The sequence below is a fragment of the Gamsiella multidivaricata genome (genome assembly GCF_025024155.1).
Source record: "Gamsiella multidivaricata strain RSA 2152 chromosome Unknown BC939scaffold_8, whole genome shotgun sequence".
Lineage (NCBI taxonomy): Eukaryota > Fungi > Mortierellomycota > Mortierellomycetes > Mortierellales > Mortierellaceae > Gamsiella > Gamsiella multidivaricata.
Genome location: NW_026251716.1, coordinates 207170 through 222806, shown reverse-complemented (window position 1 = coordinate 222806; position 15637 = coordinate 207170). Strand labels below are relative to the sequence as shown.

The 15637-nt window shown below is 50.3% G+C and overlaps 1 protein-coding gene across 1 annotated transcript; it reads right to left on the bottom strand.

Annotated features, from left to right (window-relative positions):
* Nucleotides 1-3: 3 nt before the first annotated feature.
* Nucleotides 4-9880, bottom strand: BC939DRAFT_407070 (uncharacterized protein). The gene is made up of 6 exons (XM_051552862.1): nucleotides 7758-9880; nucleotides 5264-7661; nucleotides 3145-5169; nucleotides 2422-3052; nucleotides 826-2320; nucleotides 4-742 (listed from the first exon to the last, which is right to left on the bottom strand). Exons 1-6 carry the CDS (start codon nucleotides 9745-9747, stop codon nucleotides 237-239), a joined length of 9045 nt encoding a protein of 3014 aa, XP_051416022.1. The 5' UTR covers nucleotides 9748-9880; the 3' UTR covers nucleotides 4-236.
* Between the last annotated feature and the right edge of the window lie 5757 nt (nucleotides 9881-15637).

Here is a 15637-nt window from a genome sequence, read left to right as displayed (position 1 = left end):
TAGCTCGAACAACTGCATCTAACACACTCATTTTCACCCATCCCTTTTGATGTCAAAGCAACATCCACAGAAGTATCCTGCTCTCTTTGCGAGAAAACATCTAATCAAACAGGCCTTCAATCCTTTGCAAAACTGGTAATCTTTACATACCGCTTCGTATATACATCCTCTGCAAAACTTGTGCTCTTTATATGTCGTGTCATGAATGTGTCGCTCTGCCTTACTTTCTTTCGCATCTAGACTGCTGCTGCCTCCTCTCCTTCTTCCTTTTCCGTGATCTGCACAGGCCGCGTCAAGCTACCAGAAGAGCATCGTTCTTGACTCTGTCCCTCCATCACCGCCAGTCCACTTCCACCTTGGCGCTCTAACTCCTCCTTTTCCTTCGAATCTCTATCTCTCCCCCGCTCTCGATCCATCGCCACCACTGCCGCCGGTCGCGTCGACATCGATGTTGCTGTAGACGACACCGACCCAGACCTGGCTTTCATCAACCCATCTCCAACCCACTGCCCTGTGGTCGGTGCATTCTCTCGTCCCGGCGTCGGTGTCTCACTCACATTTGACTGGATCGGGCAAAAGAACTGCAGTCGCTTCTCAATCTCCTCGCGCGTCACTGGCTTCACCATCATGTAATCAAAGATCTGTGCTGCCAAATCTGGGAACGCAGTGACTGCAACAATCGGCGTCAATGAGTTCGTGTTCTGCGTTGACTTGATCATCCTCGTCGCGGTCTCACCATCAACTACAACGACAAAATAAAAAAATGTTACTACTGAACTAAATGAATCAACAAAAGGCTGCTTTGAAAAAACCAACATTACTTACTGATAGGCATGCGGATGTCCATAAAGATAATGTCGAATTTGACGCTTCCCATAGCGCATCGAATCGCCTCCGCTCCGTTTCGCATCACAACACACCGGCAGTTGAGGCGTGTCAAAATCGTCTCCAGAATCTTGGCACTGATCGGGTTATCATCCACGACCAGACAATCTCGCGTCCTGTTTGCCTTGCGGACAACTCCCTTAGTCGTCGACCGCAATGTCGCCGCTGCCTTAAGGGAGTGTCGACTTGAGCGTAGTCCTGATCCACTGCCTGTGCTGCCGCTTCTACGATCACGCGTATGATGGGCCAAAGGCAGATTCTTGCCAGGCCCCATAGGTGAAATAGGAGACGCCGAGTCGGGTATAACAAATGGATGGATATCTGCGCCTCCAGCGCTTTGGGTCCGTGGGCGCAAAGGCATCGACGATCGTCGCGATGCTTGTGAGAGATCCAGAGGTGAGATCCTCTCCTTATAGTCCTCGCCAAATGCGACCGGAACAGATGCTGACCTCTGAGGGTGATGTTCACTGCCTTCCTGAGGCGTGCTTCCACCTCCTCCTTGCTGCTGGCTGCCGCTAGTGCCGGCCGATCCGCTTGAAGAAGGCGAGCTCTTGGGCGAATACGAAAAATAGTTCTTACCCTCAAATCGTAATGGCGGAGTATTGGTCAACGCATTCATAGAATTCATGGACCGATGTTTACTCTTCGTGATGCTTGCGCTGCTCACATAGCCAGTCGAGCCTGGTGTTCCTGGAGTCTCTGCCGAGAGCTCAGAGACAGATGAAGACAGACTGCTGCCACCATTGGAAGCCATCGCACTGTCGCCCTTTAACTTTCGAATCACATCGTTATTCGCCTTTTCGAGAACAGGAAGGTTGATGAATGCAAATGTACCGAAGTCGGCCCCTGGCTCATCCTTGGCTGACTCAGGCGGGCTAGAGGTGGCCTCGTCTTCTTGATGCGTTGGGGTTCGGGCACGAGGTGTCACTGACGTATCCAACTGGTTGCTATCCAATGACAAAGCAGGAGGCGTCGATATCGAGCCCTCTGAGATAGCTGGGCTCGCTGGCTGTGTTGGTGCAAGGCTATTGCGCTTCGCGAGAGCATTGGCAATGGCTTGGACGTCCTTCAGTTCGGGAATATCCTCCTTGAATGAGCCCATCTTTGCGCCCCTCACGTCGAAGTAGTCTGTGTCTTCAATGTCTGCTGGCGCGGGCACGAACGCTGGTCTCTCTGAGAGTAAGGTATCCCAGTTGATCTCCTTGAAGAAGGGATGATTCTTGACCTCTTCAGCACCGTTGAATCCAAGACGCTGTTCCGGAGCGCTGCACAACAATCGCTCCATAAAGTCGCGAGCCTCCGGTGAAATCTCTAGCTCCGACTCGTGCCAATCGATGTCTCTAGAAAGAATGTTTTCGAACACCTGTTCGGGCGTCTCTCCATGGAAAGGCGGGCATCCGTAGAGAAACTCGTAGCAAATTACACCTAGGGCCCACTACAGATATGGCACAAAAAAAAGACCAAGCGTCAGGGACAATTCCTATAGATAGCGTAGGCAACGCAACTGAATTCAGGTAAAAAGAAATGAAGACATACCCAATCGACCATGGCATCCTGACTCATGCCAAGGACACACTCTGGCGCAAGATAATCCGGTGTTCCGACGCACTTCTCTGGCGCTTCCTCCTTCAAGTCATTCAGTAAGAAAGACGGAGGCATCAGTGGCGAATTACCATGCGAAACCTTGGGCGACATCGAATTAAGAGGAAGGAGTGCCCCTGAAAGATACGAGCTTGAGGACTTGACGCTGCTTTCTGAAAGTGGAAAGGCCGCATTGGAGGACGAAGAAGCCAACACAGCAGCTGCGGGTAACTTTGGCATTTCTGCTGCTGGCATTCCAACTACAGGGGACCGCCCATCTATAGAAGTCATACTGGCATTCGATGACCGTCGGCTTCTTTCGCTCCAGCTAAAATAGGATGGGTTAGAAGGCCCCAGCTTGGGTGTCGGAATCATCGGGATAGTCGACTCATGACTGGAATCCACTGCGTTTGAAAAGAGATATGGTGACATGGGTCTCGACTCTGGATAGGGAGAGGGCATGGGGGCCTTGGACCTCCTATCGGTCTGTGCCTGGCGTCCCAAGAAACCGACTCGTGAAAGACCAAAATCTGTGAGCTTCAAATGCCCATTCTGATCAATCAAAAGATTGTCCGGCTTCAAATCGCTATAGGAGTGAGCAAACAGTAAATGAAAAGAAAGATTAGTTAGTGTCTATCACCTTTCTGAACCACATGTGCCATATGGCAGCGAACTTACCGATGAACGATGCCTGCATTATGAAGATACTCCAGTCCAAGAACGACCTCCGCCAAATAATTCCTCGCCCAATCTTCAGGTAGGCGCACAATAGCCTTGATGAGTGCCATGCAGTCGCCTCCATTGAGATACTCCATAACCAAATACAAATAATCCTTGCTTTGGAATGAAAAGTACAGATTGACCACAAAGGGCGAATCGGTCTGGTTCATCAGAATTAAGCGCTCTGCCTTCACATTGGTCACCTGGTTCTTGGCCACCATGTCTGACTTTTTGAGGACCTTGACCGCATAGTAATCACCAGTCGCCCTCTTCTTCGCTAAAAAGACCGAGCCAAACGCTCCTTTGGAAATGGGTTTGATGAAGTCAAAGTCCTTGATGCTGGGTGGCGTAGGGCGAGTAAGAGGAGTTGGCTGAGGAAACGAAGGCGAGAGCGGCGATTTCATCAGAGTCGAAGGCGATGTGTTGTCTGTGGGTGAGCCGTCAGCTGAATGGGGGGCGAGGAATCTACCTGCAGTCCGAGGCGAAAGACGGGCTTCTGGGAAAAAGGACGAGGCAGAGTGGATATCGACAAACGAGGGACGATGTTTTCGCGTAGCAACCGACGCTGAACTCGTCTGGCTGCCCTGGCTATCCTGGGATACCTGGCTGCTCTGAGACGCCTGGCTACCCATGTTCGTCTGGCTAGTCTGGCCAGCGTTGGTGAATTGACTGTTTTCGCCGATCTTGTCCTCCTGAAGAACCGGATTAGCCTCAGCAGGCAGCTTGTCGACCTTGCTCATCTTGACAACGGTTGTCGATGACTCTGCAGAGTCGGATGCGGCGCCTGTTCCAAGACCTGAAGATGTTGATGCAGTCCTAGAGAGATCTGCTGACGAAGGCGGCGGTGCAGCATCCACGGGCGAGGCCTGCTGCTCCACCAGCTGGGGGACGGTCACGCCTTCGACAGTGCATTGAGCTGCAAACTCCTCTTCCAGACCGTATCCCCGGCTTTGCTCGCGCTCATCCTCTTCTGCAATCTGCCTCATGTCCGCCACGAGCGCTGCCTTGTGATGGATAGCAGCGTCGACCCTGTCGCTCACAGCCATAATGGAAATATCGCTCGTCGCCGGAGCTTCCCAGCGAAAGACTTCGGACATGCGTGACTCTGATGCTGGCGATTGGATGGCAACCCGTGTCATCGATTCCTTGCTTGATAACTTATCGTCGGGATCTGCGTCGCGTCCAGGAGTCGAGATTGCTAACGCTGTCCGACAGATGGTCTGGAGATTGTTGAGGGCATCCAGGTCCTGTATCATCGGAGCGCCCTCCTCTAATGTCGAGGGATGAGCCGTGAGTGGCTCCTTCAAAGTGCTGATATGAGTGATGAGCTCACGCAAGAGGTCATTACAAAGCTGAAGCTCCATCTCGATCTTATGCCACTCAGAGCAGATGCCAGAGTGCTTTTCGAAGTAAAGCGAGATGATCATGCGCTCACAGATGTTGCATCGGATTTCCTGAAGCGGTATCAGCTGTTGATGAAGCGCCGCATTCTCTGCCGCCGTTCGCTGGTATATCTCATCTTGGCTCTTGATTTGGTCTGGATCCTGCGCTCTCTCGTCTTCGTTATGGCTTCGTTGCTCTGCGTCCTCTTCAGAGTTCTCAGAGAGAGCAGACATAACTGAACCGGATGAGGACAGCGTGTTTTCATCCGGACTAAGGTGTGGCTGGATCGCCCACATTGTTCGAACAGGCTCGCATGTTGTGCGGTCATAGATGAGCATGCCTCGTCCAATCATCTTGAGAAAGTGGCCCGTCTCCCCGAGGTGGTTGACTCCTTGAATGTAGGTGAAGTGCTCAGACTGGTTGGAACTCGTGTCGTCAAAAGATGAAGGAGGACTGAACTCTGAAAGGATATGGAATGTCAGCTCCAAGGTCGATTGATCATCCTCCAAGAGTCGTTGTGTCGCATCCCTAAAGACATTGACCTCGTCCTCGGTCAAAAAGGTGCAGATAGGCGTGTCCATGAGCTCCTGCCAATCAGATCTATGTTTAATGTTTCCTTGAGTGTCAGCCAACAGATGATTACAACCGATAATTACTGAAGCGTTGCGACATGTTTTTCAAACTGCGCACTTACCCTAAAAGCTCTGTCCAGCTTGGACTGAGGTACAAGATCATGATATCGTCCATATCAAGACTGAGTTCCATCACGACATTCTTACTCTGGCCCCTCTCCGCCTCACGCTTCAGCTGTAAGATATCTTCCTTCGTCAGCCTTACTTGTTCGTCCGTGTCCTTTTCCAGAAGGCTGGCCAAGACATCCATGCTGACAAGATCTTCTTCATCCTTGGTGGTATCCACATCCATGTCCGCAGCAGACGTGTTAGCCATATCTTCCTGCGTCGCAGCGCCAACAGCTTTAGGGTGGCTCAAAAACGGTGTGTCCTGATCACTAGACTTCTCATCATCCGCGAAGACATCCTTGCCAAGTTTCTGTGCATTGCTGTTCTGATCTGCAGGTTGAATAGTTGATTGGATTACTGGATCCTGCTTATTGACATGAATGCTGGTGGGACGAGATGCATCTTTGGTCTTGATAGAAATGTTGGCGCTCTGCATCCAGTGGTTGCGCTCCGCCTCCCACCATTGCACCACTCGGGCCAATCCAGCGACGGCCAAAAGTGCCTTCACATACCATGCCCTGCAAGGCCAATTGCGATTGTAGTCCCACGCTTTGCCAATCACCTGAAGTTTTGTCACAAAATTGGTGCAAGCACCCTTGTTGTCCAAAATAGTCTTCAGCGGTGTATCCAGCATGAGTTGTGCAACCGAAATAAGCTCCTGTAATGTGAGAATGAAGGGTGTTGGCTGATAAGAATCCTCTGAAATAAGAGTGACATTGGCGCTGGGCGAGGCGTTGAGAGGCGTGTTGGGCGAATAGCCGGCGTTCGAGTTGGGCCTGCGTGAGAGAGAAGAGACACGCGAGTGTGATCGCTGTCGGCCATCTCGCGCGATCTTGCGATGCAAAGGTATGCTGCCACCATTCCAAGAAGGCGATGGGGACCACTCTCCTGAATCGCGCATGGACCGCAACTTGCGCTCTTCTGCGATGGGTGACTCGCTGTCCGATACTTCTGGGAAATACCCCTCGCTGAATTCCTGATGCTCACTCGTGTAATCTGTCCGAGGAGTCTTGTCGTCCTCGTACAAAGCTTGATCGTTGACGCTGTCGAATTCCCTATCGTTATCGAGTTCCTGGGTAGCGTCATCCTCTTCCATTTCCATCTGACTGTTCTCAATCCAGCCTTCGATCTCTTCGACCTCATTTTGGTCTAACTGCTGAGCAGAAAAATCCGGCATGTTGTCGAGATCCTCCACGTAGTTGAGTCCCTTTTCCACATACTCATTAAGGCCGTCGATAATTTTTCGCATCTCCTCATCGCATTCTGCCTTGTACTGCTCCAACATACTGCGGATCGTTTTGTTGGATCGTTCCGGTCCGGCTTGCTGGGGGCTGCCTTCGGGAGCATTGGCAGAATTGATCCCTGCAGAGAAAGATGATGTCCGTACCATTACAGAGCCACGTCTCACGAGGGATGGAGACATGTTCACTTGGATTGAGAGTCCTGGCTTCTCGCGAGGCGATGTCCTTGTGGCGGTAGATTTTGTTGGACTTGTCTCTGTCGGGTTCAAGGCTGTTGTTAAGACAAGCGGTCCCGGTTTCGAGTTGCTTGGCTTCTCAAATAACGAATGAGAAACAAACGATTCCTTGAGTGGGTGTGGTGGCGGGCTGGAAGAGGAGCTGGCAGGCTCAGCATGCCCTTGCTTTGGTTCCATATCTGGCAACGGTGTTGAATCACGAGCCTTCGATTTGCTAGACTCTCCTGGCAGTGCCGGTGAGTCGATAGACTTGCGCGGATGCACCAGCGACATGGACTTTCTGCGCACCGATTTCCACCAGTTTACAAGCTTGGGACCGAGCCCTCCTTTTAGAGATTGCTGGCTCTTCTGGCTGGATATAGAGACTCCTGAAGGTGATCGGGAATCTATCCGGAGTCCATGAGGTGCTTTCGACCGACGCGCTGTTGGAGAGAGCGATCCTGCTGATGATGGTGACACTGGTGATGTCCCAGACAGGATGGACATGGATCTAACATCTCCTCGCACACCCTGACCACTCGACGGGGGAGAGACTGATAATGAAAGTGCTGGCGAAAGCGACTTGTCCTTCAGGCGCATGAGACGCGCCTGCTTTTCCGCCTGGTACTCTTCTAGCCAGTCGACCCAGATGATTTTATCAGATGCCGGCGTTAAGTTTCCTGCGTTGTCTGATCCTTGAGATGGCGAGGCTGACTCAGACCTGGAGTCAGCGATCGCCTCAAACAAATCGGGCCTCCATTTCTCCAGTTTTGCTCTCCTAGTCTGCGCAATAATCTCAGCATGGAGCATGGATGGATCAATAGAGTCGAAAGATCGTCTCCTGATGGGCTTCGCCTGGTTTGGGTCGGGTATCTTGGGTTGCCCATGAGTCTTAACTATGGATTTGGACCACAGAGCACGGGTAGATCATTAGCTCCCAATTGTTGGCAAATCGTTATAGCATTAAATTTTGGCTAGTACAACACACTTACATGCATTGACAAAGTCAACAGAATCCAAATAGTTGGAATGAGGTAGCTCCGGGACAGAGACATTGTTGTCGCTATCACGGCTAGCAGCAAACTGAACTGCAGCTTGATCGAGGCCCGGAGCAGAGCCTTTCGAATTCTGGTACCTGCCAATATAGCCCGTTGACTTTGGGCTGTCCAACGAGAGAGCTTCCACGTCGACATCAACACTATCCTTGTCTGACGATACATCCGTTGCTGGTCGAAATCCAGACTCGTAATGGAAACGATTCCCTGCTTGGCGCCTAAGCCTCCGTTCATGCGCATCTACATCTGTGATGGACGCCTGTCGACTGTGTCCAACTTTGACGCTTGGAGACGACATGACTGGGGATGGCCTACCGGGTATGACTACTCCGGACAAAGCCGGTCCGGCCAATGGGCTCGAGGCTGAGGATCTCACCATGGGCATGATTTTTGGTGAACCTTTGGGTGACCCCTTTGGTGAAATGTTGGGTGAGCGAGCGAGGAGTGGCGTCCTGATGCCTGTGGCAAGGAGCGAATGCTGAGTGGTACCGAGGTGCTGCTGTGATGATTGATCAAAATCGTTTGCCGAGTTCATGTCAATGAAGGAAGCCTTTCTTGACTTGACAAGATATCGTCCCGACACTGAGGAACTCCGCGAGATTGAAGGGGATGGGGAATCCCTTCCCCTGTCAGAATTCCTGTCACGTACGGTGTCGCTTGATCCAGGGCTCCTCATGTTCTCAAAGGGGTTGTTGAGCGCGGCAACTTCCATAAGCGAAGCAATGCTCTGTCCTGTCATTGGTGATCCGGCCCTTGATCTCCTTTCTTGTGCCATGTATTGTGAGAAGGAACCTGTCGGTATTGATGTCGAGTAGGTATTGAGGGAAGGCGTGCCTTGACTCCGAGTCGGCGACCAGTCGTCCAGCGATAGCTCATCCGTGATCGATGCTCTCCTAGACCGAACTCTTCCAATGGGTCTGGGTGACGAGGGTGTCGACCCGTATTCTGAGTGGCCTCCTGCATCTATCCACGAGGTCCTTCTGGATCGAATGAGATACTTGCCACCACTACCACCTGCATTGACTGCTCCACTGCCTCCTAAACCTGAACCTCCTGTGCTATTTCCTCCTGTGCCCCCTCCTCCTCCAGGCAATGTTTTCGGTATAAAGGAGCTTTGATCCCAATCACTGAGGCTATTAGACACAGACGTTGCTAAATTCGATGGTCTCCGACTGGCGCTTCCTATCCTAGGATGATGAAATTGTCCAGACCGCGGGGATTCATGTACCGGCATGTTGCTGTTGATGCTACGATAATGATGCTGATGTTGATGCGACACCTCATCCGAGTCATTGGAGGAAAGAGACGAGCGACTGGAGCGACGGGTGAGAAGGGGCTGAGGGATTGGAATGCTTTTGAACTTTGTACTACTGCCGCTGGACTCTGCGCCAGAGGATGTGGACCCAGTTGTCTGCGCCAGCAATCCCATGCTGCCACTATGATGATGATGGTGGTGATGGTTATGGGGACTCGAAGCACGACCATGCATTGGCTGATAGGCCGAAGCCAGCTGATCCGATGGCCTCCTCAAGATCCTGCCAGACTCAAACGATGACGCTGCAGAGGAAGTCCCAGATGCAGAGCCGAGGTTGTCGAAGGAGCTTTTGCGACGTGTAGGGATTGCAGCTGCAGTGGGAGGGGAGGGAAACCGGCCAGGCCGCGGGGACGAGTCGCGACTGAGATTAGAGGAAGAAGTGTTGCCGATGTGGATGCTGCTGGAGCTGTGCATAGCTTCCGCCTGGTGGAGCGAGTGCAGACGCGAAAGACTGGAGCTGCTTGTGTTTCGACTGCTGCTGCCGATGCCTTGGCTGTTGGCGATGCCGATGGTGATGGATGAGCGGTTTGGCATTAGAATCCTGTCCCGTGTTGGATGACTGACGGAGGCATGCATGGAGCCGGACCTTCCTCTCTGCTCTGGCAATCGCATGCCTGCATTGGAATTCGCGTCTTTGGTATAGCTGTTCTGGGCAGTGCTGCTGCTGTTGGTCTCCGTTCCGTCCTGGTCCTGGTCCTCGTCCTGGCCTTCGTCCCCATCCTGCTGGTGCTCCTGTTGATGCTGGTGCTGGTGCTGGTGCTCCTGTTGATGCTGGTGCTGGTGCTGGTGCTCCTGTGGGACCTCTAGTGACGGGGTTGCGGGCGAGAATGTCAGCGACGGCCTGTCCTGGACGTGGACTTGGAATTGAACTTGAACATGATCGTGGTCCTGGTCTTGGTTCTCGCGCTCGACTTCCCCTTCTGTCTTTTCCTCGTCCTCTTCCTCTTCCTCTGCTGTGCTCGTGGATAGGATAGTGTGTAATTGACCATAAATTGTATAGGTTAGACAGGGGGAAAATATGGTGTTCTTCGAGGCGTTAGTGCGGGAGGGATAAACGCTGTAACCCTCACCCTCTTTCTTTCTGAAAGTAACGGGTGTGCTGCTTGTGTGGTGTTTGGTCCTCCTTACCAGTGGGTTCTAATTCCTGCTGAAGCAGAGACTGGGTCATGGTCGGTGTGCTGATGTTGGCTGGCTCGTTGGACAGAATGTGAGATGGTTGTTGATGTTTTTGTGAAAGTGTGGACGGGGAGGTAGTGGTGGCGGCGGATGAGGAGGAGAGAGACGAGTTTGGGTTGAGGGGTGAGGATCGCTTTGTTTTTAGTTTCTCTGAGAAGATCTTCATGGTTAGTTCTGTGTGTGGAGGGGGAGGGGGAGGGAAGGGATGAGATGGAAGGATGGAAGGATGGAAGGATGGAAGCGGAGGATGTGTGTGCAGCGGTGGATGGATGGATGGATGGATGGATGGATGGATGGATGGATGGTTGGCTGAAGAAGGGCGAGTGGTTACAGGTGCACGAGCCTGTGCATTCGGCAACTACAACAACAACAACAACAACAACAGTAACGGCAACAACGGCAACAACGGCAATAACAGAAAGAAGAATGAACTGCACTGCAAAAGAGAGAGTGTGGGTGTGGGTGTGGGTGTGAGAGAGAGAACAGACGAGAGATCACCGAGAGGGAGTGTGTGGGAGAGAGGGAGAGGGAGAAGGAGTGCGGGGGGCAGAGACTGCAAGGTGTGCGTGCATTATTTGCTCAAAGGGAAACAAGAAACAGAAGACGGCTCCCTTACTCTATTCTTTCAATTCATTCATGCGTTCATTCGAAGCGAAGGGGGGAGATGGTTGTGAGTCTACTTGCTACGCATGCGCTTTACCCTTCCTGCATACTGTCCCTCTCTCTTTCTTTCCTCCTTCCTTTCTGTCCGTCCTCCTCATCCCGACCCGCCTCGCCTCGCCTCGCCTCGCCTCGAGACTTGTCCCCATCATCGCCGTCACCATTATCCTCGCGCGAACCGGGAAGGAGGAAGGAGTGAAAGAGCAAGCCCATGGAATCGATTCGATTCGATTCGATTGGATTGGATTGGGTTGGACTGGATTGGATTGGATATGTGATACCACACTACAGTGCATCAACACAAAACCCCGCTTTTTCTTTTTTCTTTTCTTTTCCCCTTGTGCGCCAGTAACGACCTTTTCTTGTCTCTTTGCCTTGACATGTCTTGTCTTATCCTGTCTGCCGTTGCATTCGCAGTCAAGTCAAGTCAAGTCGAGTCGAGTCGAGTCGAGTCGAGTCGAGTCGATTCCAGTTCAGCCCTGCCCATCATGAGCAATCTATTGAACTAACGCTTTCTTTTTTTACTGTCTTTGCAATATACTCCTTGTCGGCCGCCGAAATGAGGAGGAACGCGGCAAGAGCAAACTTGGAAATGAACATCTCCAATGTAACAAACATGCATCAACCTGCCTATTCACCCACATAAACCGTTGAAAGACCAGCAAGTGCATAGGGGGAAGAACCTATGGTAAACCTAACTCTCAGATTGCTCTCGCTCCTAGGTAGGCTGCATACAAACATAAAACAAGTTTGATATGCAATGGTGGAAAACATGTTGCAGTCTCTTACTTCATCGGCCATTACCGTTGCTATCAACTGGATGTCACCGCCCTTTATCGTTATCATCGAATATCGATGCTAGACTAGCTCCGTCCACTTGTCTTGCCCAAAAAAAAAAAAAAAAAAAAAAAAAACCACTTTGTAGTAGCACACCATTCTGTTGTGCTACCATCTATCTCCCATACTCCTGTGTCCCTGTGTCGCCGCTTTTGCGGCATGGGATGAGCGAATTGCATACCAGACTATCAACAAGATATTTTCGTAGTTGAAATCTTGTGAGCCAATGACCGATTGCGGACACGCTAGAATCCACTGACAAATGCTCTCCACTTCCACATCGGTCCCTCAGGCTCACTATTTGTGTCACTTCAAACATACCATTACCGGACAAAAATTCATAGACAGGCAAAATAAAGGGAAAACGTCCAACATGTTGTCGTCGCTGTAAGCATCTGGATCCTCCGCTGAACACGACTGGCTCAAGTTGCCAGGAGTGAAACAAGCGGCTGCAGTCTGCTGACAACAACGCGCCCTTTCTGGACTCCTACACTGAACCAATGGACACATTACACCACGCGACCCTGGCTGGCCTTACTAGGCTATCCACCTATAACACCCCATCTACCGCTGGAGGGGGGGCAATAGCACGCATGACAAATTGCAAACTGTGAGTTCCTCCTCGAGACCCATGACCTTGCTGCTACTACCTCCCAGGCTACGTCTCCGTCCGGGTTGCCTGGCTGGCATGTAAGACCGCTCCAGTGACGCATTTATGTTGAGTCCGAAAGATCGGAAGTCAGGATTGTCTAGGTTGTTGCCGTAATTGCTGTGCAGCAAACCAACAAATTGAAAACGGCACATATTTTATTTATGACTCTGCTGTACTATCGGTTCACTACTTCAAGCCGCTTTCTACTGGATTATCATATTGTAATATCAAGTCTTATTCCTCTCCTGCGACTCGACGGCGTCGACTCTTTAATCCACCATTTGCAACTGAATGGACGTGTTGCGTCATTTGTATATCATCGTCTCAACTCCAGGCTGGCTTTTAGGCGTACATAGGATCGCTAGGCTACTGGCAGATCAGGATCGTATTGGTGCATTTCATTCAAGAGATACCTCGGACACGACTCGGACATGCTAATGTAAAAAATACAGGGAGTCATGTGTTTGCATCTGTGCCAGAACGGCACCCCTGCCTCCTAATCTCCTTCCGTGCTTGCAGCTATAGCAGCGCTAGCTTACGGCACCACTCCTATATTCGAGCTTGCTAAGAACTGCCGGAGTCATGGGGTCAACAGGGAAGAGCCGTGGTAATCGCTAATAAAGTGCTTAGTTTTTCTGGCAATTAATGTCATATAACTGGTGCGAATGTAGGTTGTGATATGATACAGAACGCTTTTTTAAGTCCCATGTGTCAATGCTTTACTTCCAATTCCATCGGCAATGTGAGAGCGCTGGTATTGTGTCTCTTCTCCCACATCAATGTCGTACCCTCAATAATACCCAGATATAGCAGGATAAGGATACCATTTTGCTCAAGGAGACTATGTATATAAGTTTTTATACTAACTAACATTTAACCTTGTTTAAAATAGGGCCCCAACGATGTCCGAGGCGGCATATGAACGTTCTACCAGGAGGAATTTATGTTCATAAAAGCAATATGCGTCAATGGGATCACATGTTTTCCGTGCCTGCAGTGCCTGCAAGGATACACTCGGCTACTGTAAAAAAGTGAGGCATCGCATAACATATGCGCAACTGGTTGAGAATCGGTGACTTCTGCGTAACGAGTTCATGGAGGAAGGATGTCTGCTGGAGGAGACAGACATAGATGTAAGATGCATGAAAGTTTTTACAGCACTAAACGTTTTACTTTATGCAATGGCGCGTATCTTTGAAGCGTCTTTTTGTGCTCCTGATTATCATCTCTCGTTTTATATCGTAGGCTGAACCTGTAATGACGTCCTGGCTCTGTGGGTGTCGGTCCTGGACCACTCGGTCAAAAGGATATCCTCCCAAAGTAAGTAACCTTGCACGAATGAAAGGAAACGTATATTAAACTAACGCGTTTGTTAAAGGGGGTATCTTGTTTCCAGAGGCCTACAAGCAGGCCTATGGTGTTCTGAAGGTAGATCTTGCCATTTAGCACAGGAAGGCCGTGTGCTTGAACCAATGCATTCAGGGCGCTTATGCGGCATTGGAGGAAACCCTGTCGTGCTGATATAATTCTGGAGACTTGAACTAATCTGTTCTACACGTTTAAGTAAAGAACTTGTGCTTGTCATTCGCTCGTAGGACATGGCACAATAGTTCGGGGACACTGCTGCAAACAATGAATACAGCATAGCGATAAAATAGCGAAAAAGAAAAGCCCAAAGTGCGCATGCCTTCAGTTTCAGTGACGATGATGTTGTAGTAATGCACTCCTTGTGACACCAAGTCAAGTACAATCGAACTGGATTAGCGCTCACAACATGTTGTTTACGCGCCGCGTCTTTGTGCCACCATCGCAGTCATTGCTAGCCCGCATTCAGCAGTATGTCCTTGATAGATATGTTGACCGCATAGACAGGTTCCATAGGCTGACAGCCACACTCACGTCCGTTCCCATGGTGAGTTCAAGTCAAAGCGTCAAGTCCAGGTGCCAAAGGTATTGCGTAATGTATCGAAAATGGAGAAACAAAAACAAAAAAAAAAAATAGAGAAAAGGTCGGGTTGCCATCGGCCAGACTTACTCGGAAGAGTAAAGACTGTGCAGGACACACTACGGGCAGGTTGCAAGGCATGGCATCCCAAAAAAAAACATCACAAGCGGGAAAAAATATCGGCCCCGGAGCGGCTTCTATTGTTTTATTATCCCTATTACGACATCCCCAAGAAAGATGACGGCATGCTGCTAACTGGCGACGACAAGCAAGAAAGCAAGGAAGCAAGCCTGAGACTACCACTAAATGAACCAACTGGTCAGAAAAAAAGATGAAGCGACCAGTGCTGTCGATGACCGAGACATAAACAGTAAGGCTGCCTCTTCGCTCCATAATGCACGCGCGTAGTGATCCCTAACGACAGCTCATCACGCCAGGGTTATGCCTATCAATTCCTACACAATCATCGCTGCGTGCCAGACCGATATCCAGCTCACTAGCCTGCTATAGATACCACCGCCAGCTAGACATACATCACAGCAGTGAACTGCGGCACTTCTGTGCAACGTCCATGTATCGACATACTATTACGCGTATCCCTTGCATGAACTCGCGTGACACCGCAAGAGGTCTGCAGCCGGTCATCAGAGTGTCTCACTTGCCGCCAAGGAGGAAAAAAAACTGATAGCCAGCTTGGACGGAGACCAGTGCGGACACTTCGATGTACTGCTGCCGCTACTGCTACTACTACTGCTGCTGCTGCTGATACTGCAGTTGCTAATCGCGCAAGTGCATCAAGCATCTTCAAAAAGAGCTGCACCCTATCCCCCAGCTACATCGCTGGCAACACATATAGTACAAAGCGAGTATGTTATCGATCGTACAAGGCAGTCGTCAGAGAAGACAATGGCTGTTCCTGAAATCCATTTCATATTGCTTCTTTTATTTTAGTTCGTTTCATTCTGCTTCGTCTTATTCTGCTTCATTTTACTTTATTTATTTTGCTTCACTTTATTCTATTGTATTTTGTTATATTTTATTTTGTTTTATTTTATTTCATCCATTTTATTTTACTTCACTCTTCTACTCTAGTCTTTTTGGCAGAAGGAAAAGAAGAAAGGGAAAAAGGAACGAAAGAAGAAAAAGAAAAAAGAGAAAAGGAAAAAGAGGAAAAGAAGAAAGCCGGCTTGCCATCGGTCAGTCTTACTCAGAAGAGCAAGGCCGTGCAGGGC

What these genes read in the sequence shown, in the direction of transcription:
- BC939DRAFT_407070 (XM_051552862.1), bottom strand. Translation starts at nt 9,747, where the DNA reads ATGCGATTGCCAGAGCAGAGAGGAAGGTCCGGCTCCATGCATGCCTCC. An exon ending in TGTTGACTTTGTCAATGCAT is followed by an intron (nt 7,662 to 7,757) that starts GTAAGTGTGTTG and finishes CCAAATCCATAG; the next exon opens with TTAAGACTCATGGGCAACCC. An exon ending in GGACATCCGCATGCCTATCA is followed by an intron (nt 743 to 825) that starts GTAAGTAATGTT and finishes TTGTCGTTGTAG; the next exon opens with TTGATGGTGAGACCGCGACG.